General features: G+C 33.9%; 3 protein-coding genes and 1 long non-coding RNA gene across 5 annotated transcripts; 2 read left to right on the top strand and 2 right to left on the bottom strand.

Moving 5' to 3' along the window:
- Positions 1–903: 903 nt before the first annotated feature.
- Positions 904–2,562, bottom strand: LOC108847191 (uncharacterized). The gene is made up of 4 exons (XM_018620379.2): positions 2,370–2,562; positions 2,039–2,295; positions 1,498–1,949; positions 904–1,355 (listed from the first exon to the last, which is right to left on the bottom strand). Exons 1-4 carry the CDS (start codon positions 2,489–2,491, stop codon positions 1,083–1,085), a joined length of 1,104 nt encoding a protein of 367 aa, XP_018475881.2. The 5' UTR covers positions 2,492–2,562; the 3' UTR covers positions 904–1,082.
- A 1,633-nt stretch (positions 2,563–4,195) lies between these two features.
- On the top strand, positions 4,196–4,840 carry LOC108845565 (uncharacterized). Its single transcript, XM_018618757.2, has one exon. It carries the CDS (start codon positions 4,196–4,198, stop codon positions 4,838–4,840), a length of 645 nt encoding a protein of 214 aa, XP_018474259.1.
- A 1,840-nt stretch (positions 4,841–6,680) lies between these two features.
- Positions 6,681–7,346, top strand: LOC108845564 (uncharacterized). The gene is made up of 2 exons (XM_057006467.1): positions 6,681–6,945; positions 6,997–7,346. Exons 1-2 carry the CDS (start codon positions 6,681–6,683, stop codon positions 7,344–7,346), a joined length of 615 nt encoding a protein of 204 aa, XP_056862447.1.
- A 3,738-nt stretch (positions 7,347–11,084) lies between these two features.
- On the bottom strand, positions 11,085–13,322 carry LOC130509580 (uncharacterized). Of its 2 annotated transcripts, XR_008943603.1 has the most exons (4): positions 12,932–13,322; positions 12,223–12,829; positions 11,842–12,106; positions 11,085–11,757 (listed from the first exon to the last, which is right to left on the bottom strand). It is a non-coding gene; the product is annotated as an uncharacterized LOC130509580 (long non-coding RNA). The 2 variants fall into 2 exon arrangements; XR_008943602.1 differs by having other exon boundaries at positions 11,842–12,829.
- Between the last annotated feature and the right edge of the window lie 35 nt (positions 13,323–13,357).

The following is a 13,357-nucleotide window of genomic DNA, read 5'->3' as shown; positions in this document are numbered from 1 at the left end:
AATTTACCATCAAAAATGATTTTAAAACTAATATTAAAGTTAAAATATTAATTATATATTTAAAGTCAAATATTAGTTTTATATTTTATTTTATTTTACTTGTGTCATCATTAATTTTATATAGTTTGGACTCAAATTTTATTTCATAATTATTTATTGAAAACTTTAACAATTAACCAGCATTAAAAATAATTATATTTGTAAAATTCACCAGATTAATAAACATAAATTCTGTTATATCTTTATTATTATGTGATTTCAGCTGAATTCGATTAAGCTCGACCGAATCCGATCAAACCAAATTGATCATGACTTAAAAACATTTCTCCACAAAAGCAGTCTCTATCTTTGAAGTCAAACAATCATTTGGACATCAGTCTAGTTTTGTAACATTTTTTGGAACCACACTGTCTAAAGAGAGGAGAGTCTCGATGGCGCTGCATGAACAAATGTGTATGCTGCCGGAAACACCAGACTAGTATTCCCACAAGAACCAATGTGTCTGAGCTCCAATCCACAGGATCAAGCATAACAAGCCTTCCCATTTCAGCTTCATACGGCTCCACGGTAGAATCAGAGGCAGCAAGCAATAGAACCACACAAAGTATTGCGCTGTTATCACCTAGAGCCAAATTGAACAATCAAACATTACATCAGAACCAGAAGGTTGCGAGTAAAGTAATGCATTATATATATATACACCTTATTGAAAGCCACAAACGCGACGGTTTGGAGAAAGATACAGAATGCTAGATCCTTATAGAAGCAGAGGACTAACGCAACCTGTACTGTGAACTGAGGTAAAAACAAGATAAGGTTCTCCATAGCTGAAAACTTGCGCTCGTAGTGAAGATAAATGTGATAGAAGTAGATGGAGAAGTTGAAGAAAAATAGGAATGCAAGTGAAAACATGAACTCAAATAATACCAATTTAACATCAAAGATACAGCACACAAACAACGTAAGCAAACCAACACTCACTCCACACAACAAACATAAACATGATTACATATGTGCACAAAGGCATCTCTCTCTCTCTCTCTCTCTCTCTCAAGATGAACCTCTGAAACACAGTGAAGAACTCAATCTTGAACACGTTTAGGGTCTAGCCCTCTTGTCTTCCTCGTCTTCCCCACAAATAGATCCTTTGATTTGATCAAACCTGGGAGGCAACCAATGACTGACCCAAATGGAAACTGAGCCAGCGAGTCTTTTCTTCCTAGAGAAACAATGGCCATCTCTGACCCGGGCTTGTATGTAGACATCTTCTTCTTCTCCCCACCAGACATCATCACCTTTATGTTCTTCACAGCCACATTAGCATGCATCTCCGCTATGTATCCTTGCTTCATCTCCTACCATTAGCATACAAAAAAATCTTATAATCAAAACAAGATACTAACCAAAAAACTATATAAGTAAACTGAAAAATCATTACATAACCAAAACAAGAAACTATCTAAAAAAACTGAAAATGTTATGGTCTTGTGAACTTACAGGGATATTAGTGATATCTCCAACGGCGAATACATTCTTTCGATCCTTAACCCGCAAGTGCTCATCGACCATGACTCTTCCTTTACCATCCAAGCTATCTTTCAAAACAGTCCCTTTAAGCCATTGAGAAGACAGAGGCTTCCCAACGCAGAGGAAATGACAATCTGCGTGTATAGTTTCTCCTCCTGAAGTCCGGTATGTTTTGTTCCCCTCTGAAGCTGAACTCAAATCCACGGACTGGTTCAGTATCACCTCCACTTTCTTCGACGCCAGCCAGTCAAATGCTTTATGAGCAGCTTTCTCTCCAACAAACTCAAGCAGTCTTTGTCCTTTGTGCACCAATGTGACTTTCTTCTCCGGAAAGTCAACTGCGATTTCTGCAGCTAGCTCCACACCAGAAGGTCCTCCACCAACAATCAGAACTGATTCAGAAGATTTTATCTTCTCATATTCTGCAACAAAACAAGAATCAGTTGTAAAGACAAAACTAGTCTTGAGTCATAAGTTTCTTACAAGCATGAGGGTTTAGATCATTAATTACCTGTTTGGTATTGTGAGAGCTTCTCTTGTCTGGTTTTGGGGAACAAGTCGCTATGACCCGTAGCGATCACTAGATAATCATATCCAATCACAGCTCCATCTGCAGTCATTACATCGCTCTCCGTGATGTTGACCGCCGGAGAAGTAACTAAACGGCCGTTCTTGAAGTAGTTCTTGTGGTTGATAAGTGTTCTTTCTGCAAAAGAAGGCTCCACCATGGATCTCAAGCTCGCCCACGTGATTTCAAAATACTCCTTCCTGATATAGTAATGATGATGATCTGAGATTAAGCTGGTGTTTTAAGACTCCTTGTAAGAAAAAAGAAAACTTACGGATCGATGAGGGTGACGTCAGCATCGAACTGAAGCAGTTTCGCGGCGAGGGAGCCGGCGATTCCGCCGCCGATCACCACCACCTTCTTTCCTTGTCTGTACGCAGATTCTATCCCTGACATTTTTTTGCGATTCAGGCTCCAAATGATCTTCTTCTTCTTCTTCTTCTTGGTTATGTTGTTTTTTCTTGTCCTTCGAAATTGAATCCAAGAGATTATATATATACAGAAGAGAATAGAAAGATTGACCAAGGGGAAAATGCTGACGTGTTTAGTGACTTCAGATACCTGAAGAAGAATCTCATGTGGAGCTTCCTTTGTGCTCACGTCATCGAATACGTCAATGTCGGAAGAACGCTATTTTCAGTTTCTTTCGCCATTGAAAATCATTGGGCCTTTGAGTTTTAAATACTGGGCCGAGAACGAAGTTTATGTTTGCGCTGCTTTTTTTAACTACATAACAAATGGTTTTCGAATTTGTGTCATTGTGTGTCTGTGTTTGACTGTTTTCTTTTGTTATTGCTAAAAGTCGAATTTGTGTCTTTCTGTTAAAGTTTCAAAGTTATTAATAAAATTTGAGTCAAATTTTCCTGTAACCCTATTTTTCTATACACAATCTCCTATGGACTCCTTTAGTTTTCTATACCCCTTTTTCATAATTCTATTTTTGATCAAAACACTAAATCCCTAATCAACTCTTTCCTCATTTTCAAAACTAAACCCTAACCCCCCATGAATTAGTGAACCTATGGACAAGTATTTAACTTCTATACCTTTTAAATTTGAAAAAAAAATATTTTAAAAACGTTTTTAACCTTATTTTAATGATTTTCGTGAAAATATGAAAAAACAGTTTTTTGATTTTTGAAATATTTTTATCAAATTCTATAAATCAAATAAAAAATATTCACGTTTCTGATTTAATTTTATGATTTTTAGTTAGACATATAAAATTAAAAGAAAAAAACTGTCTAATAGAAATTGAGAAGTGAAATATAGGGGCATGAGAGGAATTGCCTCATAAAATTTGTATACTGTATGTATTTTAAATGATTTGTAAATTTATATAGAACGTATACATTTAATTAAAGTTTACTTGATTTCTATGTAATATGTTTCTTAACAATTATTATTTATAAGTTTTCTGAAATTAGGTTTGAATTTTGTGTTTTACTGTTTTTAGTAACAACAAAAAGCTTTCCAAAATTAAATGGTAAACCAAATTCATTAAAGGCTAAATGTTGGTTGCTAGAAATTACTTTCACAAACTCTTATAAAAAATTGGAATTCTAACTTTATTTTAAAATTGATATTACTTTCCAAATTTACCTTTAAATGATAATTACTTTCACAAATACCTTAATTTTAATATATAAAAAATCACTTTTAAAACATTTATAAATGTTTAACAATTATTTATACAAGTTTATAAACCCAACACACACCCTAAATACTAAACCAAAAAAACATTAAACCCTAAACCCAAATATTAGAATAGTTTTGACCGAGTCTATTATGAAAAGTAGCATCCAATTTAGTGTATTCTCATTTCTCAAGCAATCTCTCTATTAAAAATTATGTACATTTCTTTAACTTAATAATTAAATTAAAAGTAAATATCTTCCTCTTTTTATCTAACAAACTTTCTTTATCCACCATGAAATAAATGTAATATATAAGTGAAATATTTATTTTCCAATAATCTCTTTTTTCCTTTTTTGAAACACAACTTTCCAATAGTTTCTATATAAATTTATTGTATAAGCTAACATCAATCTCATTATTCTCTCCAAAGTCCAAACGAACAAAAAAGAAAAGAAAACAAATATGGCATATCAACCCAACTTAGACCCAACGCCACCGTCCTCCCTCGCTCCTCGTCACTGGTGGTCACGACCAATGATGACTATCCCGCCGCCATCTGGTGAACCCACAGACAAGGATTGGGCGGCTTGGTGTGCACCCTTCTTTAGCGGCCTTTTCACCTCTCTCGTCGTGCTCTTAATCTTTTTGTACATCGACGAAGCCCACTCCCACGCCAAAATCTCCCTCCAGTCCCTCTCCGTCTCCTCCGCTACGTGGCAAGGAGATTTTCTCGTGAAAAAAACGAGCTCGAGGTATTCTATCTACTACGACGGTGATAGCGCTGCCGTGAGGCTCGGTTCTGAAAACGCCGCCGTTTTAAACATCACTAGCCAACGTGTCTCTAGGGATCACACTGCTTTCTCGTTGTTTTTCGTTGCTGAGGAGGGGAATCGAAGCGACGTCGTTTCAGGAGATCTGGACATCAAACTCATGGCGAAGCATAAGCCTTATATGGGTCGTGATGAAGCTGGACACTTAAATATACGGTGCCAAAATGTGACTCGAGGCCGTGAGAAGATTATATGCGAATCCTCTTTTACAGATTTGAAGTTGTTTTCTTTAACAAGACCACGACGGAGAACGTTCGACAACGGACAATTAGATTAGGCTTCTGGTTGCTCAAAGAATAAAAAGAGTAGGCTTCTGGTTTCTTGTTTTAGTTTTATTTTATGAATTAGTCCGTCAAGTTTTATTCTTAACTTCTTATTACTATTTGAATATGATAGAAATAATCAGTTAACTTTTATTTCTTTAAAAAAATAATCTTTGATAATTTGTCAAGTGTTTATTTATCTAAACCATACTAGGTTTTTTCGCATGCGGATTATATAACTTTTTTGGTCAACGGATTCTATCACTTAAATTATTTAAATTTATTATTTCCTACGTATATGATTTCCTACTTGTATGTTTTTTTCATTCTAATTTCTATTTAGTTTCACTTTTAGTAAGGAATAATTAATCATTTTATTTCTCTTTAAATTAATTTATTGGCAAAATTTTGAAATTTTTTTTAATATTTTTTTGTAACTTAATTTTATTTTATATTTTTAGTTTTTACCAACAAAAACATAGAGTTTATGTTGCTGTAAATCTGTAATACATGCTTTCATAATCTGTTTATGCTAAAAAGGGAATAGAATATCTATATTTTGTTCATTGTCTTTGAAACAAAAATGCACTGACGTTTTGTGATTTTATGCTGAATTTTACTTGAAATTTGAGAAAGATCAGGATTTAGGCCTCAGAGTTGGCTACATTTAAATTTACTCTTCAGCTCACTGTTTGAAAGTTAGAACTCTGAGGCTTTTTACCTCAGGATGCAATTGCTCTCCTTGGATTATTGAAAACACTAATGCGTTCTCTCAAGTCCTATATATGCAGTTTAGAGAAAAAAATCTGACTGTTAGTACACGAACTTGAAAGGAAAAAGGAAATTTTGAGGATGGATCTAAAAGGAGGAACCATGAGCATAGAACACATTAAAGGAAGATTACATTCTGTATTTGATCGTTTTGCGAAATGTATTACTGATTGAAGAAACTTACTTGGATTTAACCAGTTGCTAGCAAATCTAAAGATCTTTTTTTTTGACAACCTAAAGATCTTTGATTTGTCATCACTCACTTTTTGCTATTGCAACCATCTGAAATCTTAGTTATTGTCTCATTGGCGCATATAGCTATTTCCATGTCTGGAGATAGAATCCGTATCTAGCAGGTTTGACTGTATTTGTGGTCTTAAATGTTACCGCCCACTTGGTTTCCTTATTACGGATCTCCTTAACTCCATTACTTTATGAAAAGTTGTAGTTAACCTGTAAAAACATACTACAACTAGACCAAAACAAACTAAATTAAACTAGTCCAGTCATCTTTCGTCTGTGCCAACTACATTGCAGTTTGGATACCAAAAAAAATCTAAGAAGGATGCGGGTATTATGAGCCTTGAACACAGAACACCACCGTCTATCAGTATCAAATAGACAGTAGAGTCACCACGGTTTTGGTTGATTTCAATATAGAGGAAGAAAATAGGTTTCTGGAAGTTTTATAGTTTGGAAAAGAAAAGATTCAAGAAATATTAAGATATGGTAAATCTATATAATATTATAATATGATTCACATTAACATTTTAATTACAAAAATATTTCTAATAGATTAAAATATTGTATCCATTTACATTTTTGAAAAAAGTATTTATTTTTTCTTTTTTTTGTATAGTTTTTAGTTAGATTTTTAAGCTTAACTTCTTTTTCATTATATTGATTTCCAAATTACATATACTTGTAAAACAAGATTTTCCATTTTTAAAAGGTAATTCATGTCCAACAAAGAACAAAAAAATGGAAAAGTCATATTAAAATCTGTATCTTTACTATGTTAACAATTCTCTCTTAGATATATTATACATGAATTCTTTAACTAAAGTGTTAAGAATTTTTAACATGTCAACGTCTATAGAGCAAGCTCCAACCACCTCTACCGGAGGCCCTGACGATAAGTCCTTCGAGGTTACTCCAAAAAATTGCTGCCCTCGCTACTTTCTTACCATTATTGTTGTATTTTCTATTACTGTCGCCATAAGAGGTTTGGCTTGTCTTGACGACAAGGACAACAAGTCTTATTGTTACATAGAGCTCTTTGCTCAGTCGGTCTCCGTCTCAAACTTCACAAACGCCGCAAACGTTTCAACCGCTGATTGGGGGACCGGTTTGGTTGCCAAGAGCCCAGTCACCCGTTGTAAACTCTCTCTCCATACAGTCACGTCACGTCTCCTTCGTGGCGACGAGGTTATCTCCAAGGTACCTCCGTCGTTCGATGATTTTGGGCGACTCTATGCGTCGGACAAAACTGATGCACCGGTAACAGCTGTCGACTTCAAAAAGGTGGTGACGCCGGTAGTTAACGGCAGCGTGGTTTGGGATTATCGTGTGGAGAGTGTCGTCGGGTTGAAGGCGGAATTTGCACATGGGTTCCTATCGGTGATTTGCCGCGATATTCCGGTGAAGTTTACGGCGGATGAGGCGGGAAATGTGGTTGGTTCGTTGCTCAGAGGTATGCGACGATGCGACTATTTACTCCAGAAAAGTGGAACTATGTTTAGATATTAAGTCTTTAGTTCTTAGTTTTATGTTATTTTACTTCCTTTGTTTCATTGTTTGTAGTTTTGGTTCGTGATCAAAAGCGAAAGCTGTATTTTTGGTCATTATATAGTCTATCTTTTTAATCAAGTGAGGGTTTTTTTTCCTTTTACCAAATACCTTAATATACTGTGCCAACATCAGAATCGGGGCCGTGATGAGAAGATTATATGGGAATCCTCTTCTACTTATGTTAAGTTGTTTTCTTTAATAAGACGACGAGGGACAATTGAATAAATCGAAAAGGGTTCCTGTTTCTTTTTCATCTTCTTGTTTGGTTTTCTGTTATGAATTATCCCCCATAAGTTTTATTTCTTAATTTTTATAATATTTAAACATAACATGTTTAACATGGAGTCATGGAGCATATTTCTCTAATGTTAAGATTAAGAAACTCTATAACAACATGTCTTTCTCCTATTGGTTCACCTTTTTATTTTGCAGTCTTAATTATAAAATTAAATTATTATGATTATACTATACTAATACTAGTGATGCCTTAGATCCACTTTGATGAGAGACATTTCTCAACAATAAGAGATTTCTTCTAGTATGAAAAAAACTTATATAAGAAGATTAAAATAGGACATATTTAAGTTGAGTTTGTTCTAATAAGACTTAGTCAATAATTGAGAGATAGTGATTTATATATTACAAATTTATCCCTTCATAAATCAAATCAAATGTTAACTGAAAATAATTTTAATTAAATTTAACATTACCGAAAATAAAATATAAAACTAAATTGAATATGTATCTTGGAAGAACAAACCATAAAATATGTTTAATTGTGTTTCTTTTGAACTTCTAAGTATGTGTGACACAATTTTTTTCATTTTAAAAAGGTAACACATGTCCAACATGGACAAAGAAAAGTGAAAAAAGTCATATTGGGACGATTAAAACCTGATTTTTTCTTGTTTTAACAATTCTCTCTAAGAAATGTAGCTTTCTATATATATATATACTAGGGTAGGCCCGCCCTACGGGCGGGATTTGATTGATCGGTTTTGTAAAAGATGTCATTTTGTTTAAATTTTCTCACTATTACTGGATTTTTAGTTCTGATTTGTAAGTATTTATAGTGTAGTAAGTTATAATAATTATTTTATTGAGTGTTATTAATTGATGTTATTATAAAATTTTGTTGTTATTTTGGTTTTTGGGTTTTAAAGTTATATTTGTTTATAACAACAATTCATTTATTTTGATTTTGATGTTCAGATTCTGAAATCCACTTGTACTGATTCTGAAATTCACTTTTTGTTTTTTTGAATTAATGATTTTATCAATGTTTTCAAAATCTAAGAAAAATTTCTAAATCCACTAAACAACTAAACTTGTAGGGATGTTGTTGTTTTTTATGATATACATTTTTAAAAACATTTTTTGTTTGTTGGTTTGGTTTGTATTTGGATTATTTGTAATCACCTGGTCTTCTCTACACCAGTCTAAATCTAGTGAGTATTAGTCGTATATACATATCAGTTCATTTTTGTTAAAAGATGGATCCATTTCAAACCAGATAAATATAGTCTCAACTGGAAAGTTATCCCAACTCATCTAATCAAAGTGACTATGTGCATTACGAAGCTATGAAAATGCAATAACTATAGATCATTTCCAAATTAAAAGACTGGATCTGCAATCCATATTAAGTGCATGGTCTCAATAGCAATTGAAAATATATAATGAACAATTGAGATATATTAGTTTAGTTAAGATGAGTTCTTACGTAGACCTATTGTTGCATAGGAATCATGAATTATTTGGCTGGTATCCCCAAATTCACAGTCGTCGTGAAGAAACTTGGGTTTAAAAGATTATATCGGTATGATTTACTTTTGTTAATTACTGTTAATCTTCATATAATTTAAAGGTTCTAATCCGTTTTTGTTTTTTTTTGGCAGATGGATTAGCAAGGCATATTGGAGTTTCTTGAATTGTCAGCATCCCAAAGTGGTGGGATCCAAATGAAACACAGAAACATCATAGATCACAATTCCTTGTTAGTTTGAAGAAATCATCTAAAATAACATGTATGTAATCTTCTTTTTTTTAAGTGATGTTGAAGGCGAGTTTATGCTCTGTAACGTTGAGTCCAAAACGGGATAGAAACGACGAACTACATAGATAGATAGAGAGAGTGAGCTAAAGAGTTTAAAAGTAAGCCTCGAACCAAATGGATTTATATATGATTTCACTAAGTTGGCTAAACGGTCAGGTAACAAACCTATTTGTGTTTACCCAATAAATTAGCCAACCCACATATTAAGACCCAAAGAATGCAAGCTGATGTGTTGGTGGTGTTTAAATAATTTTCCTATGGGTTTTTGGGGGCTAAACGCCTAAACCTGAAGTTTTCCATATACTCTAGTTTAATTTAAATTATCTAACAATTATATTTGAGTAAAAAAATTTAGTTTGACAAAAAATAACTACTTAGAGAAACATGATTTTTTTTGTATTATTTGTTGTCATAGTATATTTATAATCATTAAGTTAAAATTTTGTATAAATTTTAACATCAGAAAATATAAAAGATGGTGAGCAAGTTAAATATTTTTTTTTGTTTTTAGCATCAGAAAATATAAAATATGGTGAGCAAGTTAAATAAAATATTATTACTTCCATCGTTTTTTTTTTCTCTTCTCTTATGTTATGTTTTTAAACTCCTTGTTCATTTGTCTACCACTTTGGTTACCTTCTCATTTTTGAATTCTATGATTGTGCCATTTGCTTGTATTATTTTGTATTCAATAGTAAGCCTATTTAAAAAATGTATTAAATAATTAAACTTTAATTACAATAGAACAAACTATTTGTGGACAAAACAGAAGTACAACAAACACTCCATATGTTCTCAAACAACGGAGTACGAATCTGTAGCTCAGTTGCCTCCCTCACATTTCGATTCATATAATTCTTTGGAAAGTGGACATATCTACTCTGTCTGAAGCAGTTGGACTGAAAGCAACCCAATGTTTATGCATTTGATCACTTTATGATAATTTCAGTGAGTTTGTTAATGAAGAAGGAATATGCCAGGATGGTGAAGATGACATTGATCGCTCGTGTACCTGATGCGTTGGCTCTAGCCGAGTTGCCAGATTCAGACATGCATAAGCAACATGTCTAGTCTCTGTTTAAGAATTTCCAGAGGTGACAACAAAGCTTCAAGAATGCTCGTCGAGACTGGCCCCTATATATGTCTTATAGCATCAAAAACATGTGTTCTATATTTGTCTCGCAAAAGCTGTGTTGGTGGAAAGCTTGAACGCAAGGCATCTCTATCGATTCTTTCTCCATCTTATAGTTTACCAGTATCAAAATTTACATGGATTATTTTAAATTGATATTGTTTCTTATGGGCGGGTAATCAAATCATCAAAATAAATACATTATAAATATTAAATTTTATTTTCAATTAGAAATTTTGACGAAAAAAAAAACAGTTTAAAATAAATTATTTTTTCATTGTTTGTTATCTATTTTTATTAATTTTGAAATCATATACTTGTTTAACCATTAAAAATGTGTGAAAAATGTAATTTTCACTGAATTGTCATTGTTAGTTCTACTTTGACTTGTTGACAAAAAAAAGTTCTACTTTGACTTTGATAATAAGTGGAATGCATTTTTATACTTTTTAGGAATTTGACAAACTCATACTCAGAAATTCGTTGACTAAGACCAATTTATTTACGACAAACTTTGTTGTAATCTCATTCTCACCATTAACATTGCAAGTACTCATGCAAGTTTGTACTTGAAGAATGAAAATTCATAACTTTAGCAATCAGACTAACCCTGGAGAAGCTTAGAGACTCAATCTACAAAAGTCTGCAGTTTATAGTAACACACTAACACTCGCCGATACCTCAAGTTCAGGCTATCTACAAACACATGTATTACTAACACTCGCTGATACGTCAAGTTCAGGCCATCTACAAACACATGTATTGTATGTAATAAAATTCACAACCAGGAATATTTTTAGTAAGTTATGTGACTAATTAGAGTAACAACTATGATTGTTCTTGCAAGTGCACAAATTTACTATTTACTTCTATGGTGTCAAAATATAGAGAAAAGAAAATTGGCAGAAAGTAATGTATATGAATCTAGTCGAAACAAAATTATTGTTACAATTAAATTGTATTAAAATCTAGAACTGTAGAGAAAGTAAACAACGCGAGCTTCAACATTTGAAGGGTTTCTCCAAAGGGAAAGTCATATTAGAGAGTCTACCATCTCATGAGACAAAGTGATATAAAAACTCCTAGTCAAACAGATACACTACTGTTGTACTTGTAAAGACCCTTTCCAATGATGAGACTCCAACCGGCATCCCAAGTTCTTTTCCATAGTCATGTATTCTCTTAAAACCAGAAAAGTAAAGGTATATATTAAAAAGGGCAACGATAATGAAATCAGACAAAAGACCAAAATGACGATTACATACTTTCTGGTCCTGAGTGTACCATTTCGCCGTCAGGCTGTGGGGATATCATAAGATTAATGTTCCGGTTACTAATCACAACATGACCAAAATTACCATATGCTCTCTGAAAGTTGAGTCAGGGAGAGTAGAAGAAACTTCCAATTTGATCTTCCACCTAAACCTGGTAAGTAAAGTTCCATCTAAGAGGAATAGGAAAGTCTGTGCCAAGAGAACCGTCTTGCCACAAGTTACACCACATTTGGATGCCAGGTGGCCCATGCCTATTCTAAAAGACAAATTAAAAGAACTCAGGAAGCATATTAGTAGTCACATAGCAAATGAGAACCATACATTTTAGTGATAATTGATCAGTTGGTATAGGAAGAAAGCTCTTCGACTCACCAAGTCAAAAGAAGAGGCTCATCCAATGTAGACTCTAACAACAACATTGTAGTTGGCCGTAGCATAAACAGAGGTTCTGGAAACTGCCCATTGACGGCTATCATCAAATCAAAGTAGCAAACTTTATATATCCTAAAGGAGCCATTAACTAAAAAACACCTAAACCCATTTAAAGTCACAATCTTGAGATTCTACGGTAATGAGTTTTTGATCAACAAAAGCGACCTCCTTTAGAAATTCTCAGCCTCGGGTTAGAAGTTACACCGAAATAGAACAATACCCATCACCGTCCAAAATCCAAGAGACATTGAACATCTTTCGATTGACAGCGAGATGACCGTGCGAACGCTATTAAGACACCAACTTCCACGGAGAAAGTAAAGGAACGACCAAAACCTGTTGCGGAACACCGAGAGAGGAAGCTGTGATGTAAGAGACTTTGAAGTTGAATAATGGAATGACTCCATGTTTCAGACTGTCGTGGATGGAACACGCTACTGTGTGTCTTTGACCATTCCATCCCAGAATGAATCAATTAATTCTGATCCCTATTGGCCTCTCAGAAACGGAGCAGGCAAACTTCAACGGTGGAGGATGAGCGGCCAGTCTGTAAATCGGAGAGGAAGACCAAAGCGTTAGCCATAACTCAAACCTTTTGATACTGTTTAGATTTAGAACGAATGATGATTCTAACAGCAAGAACTCATACATATATATAGTAGAACGTCCATGGCTTTCCAGTCTTAAGAATTGCATTGAATATAGATCATGGGTGGTCGATTAATGGAGGGCTTTATGAGGGAAAGCGGTTACTGGTATCATCTCGTATCGGAAGGAAGAAAATGGAAGATCAGTTGCGCTATGAGCAGACGGAGACGCGCAGAGATAGGACGGATGGAGACGCGCAAGCTCTAATATAAAATGCGTCGTTTAATTACAACCACGGTTTATATGGGCTTAAATAAGTGTAGACGAAGCCCAACAAAGTAAACCTCGAATAACTCTGATTAAATGAAACGCAAAGTTTTAAAGAAAGAGGACACGTGTTGATGTCTGGTAACACTATTATCTGACGTGGACGAAGGAGAATGAGAGAATGGTCTTCTTTATAGTATTAGATATATATGAATCCTTT

The sequence above is a fragment of the Raphanus sativus genome, chromosome 3 (assembly GCF_000801105.2).
Source record: "Raphanus sativus cultivar WK10039 chromosome 3, ASM80110v3, whole genome shotgun sequence".
NCBI classification, from domain to species: domain Eukaryota; kingdom Viridiplantae; phylum Streptophyta; class Magnoliopsida; order Brassicales; family Brassicaceae; genus Raphanus; species Raphanus sativus.
The sequence above is the reverse complement of the archived record's forward strand: the minus strand, read 5'-3'. Positions and strand labels throughout refer to the sequence as shown.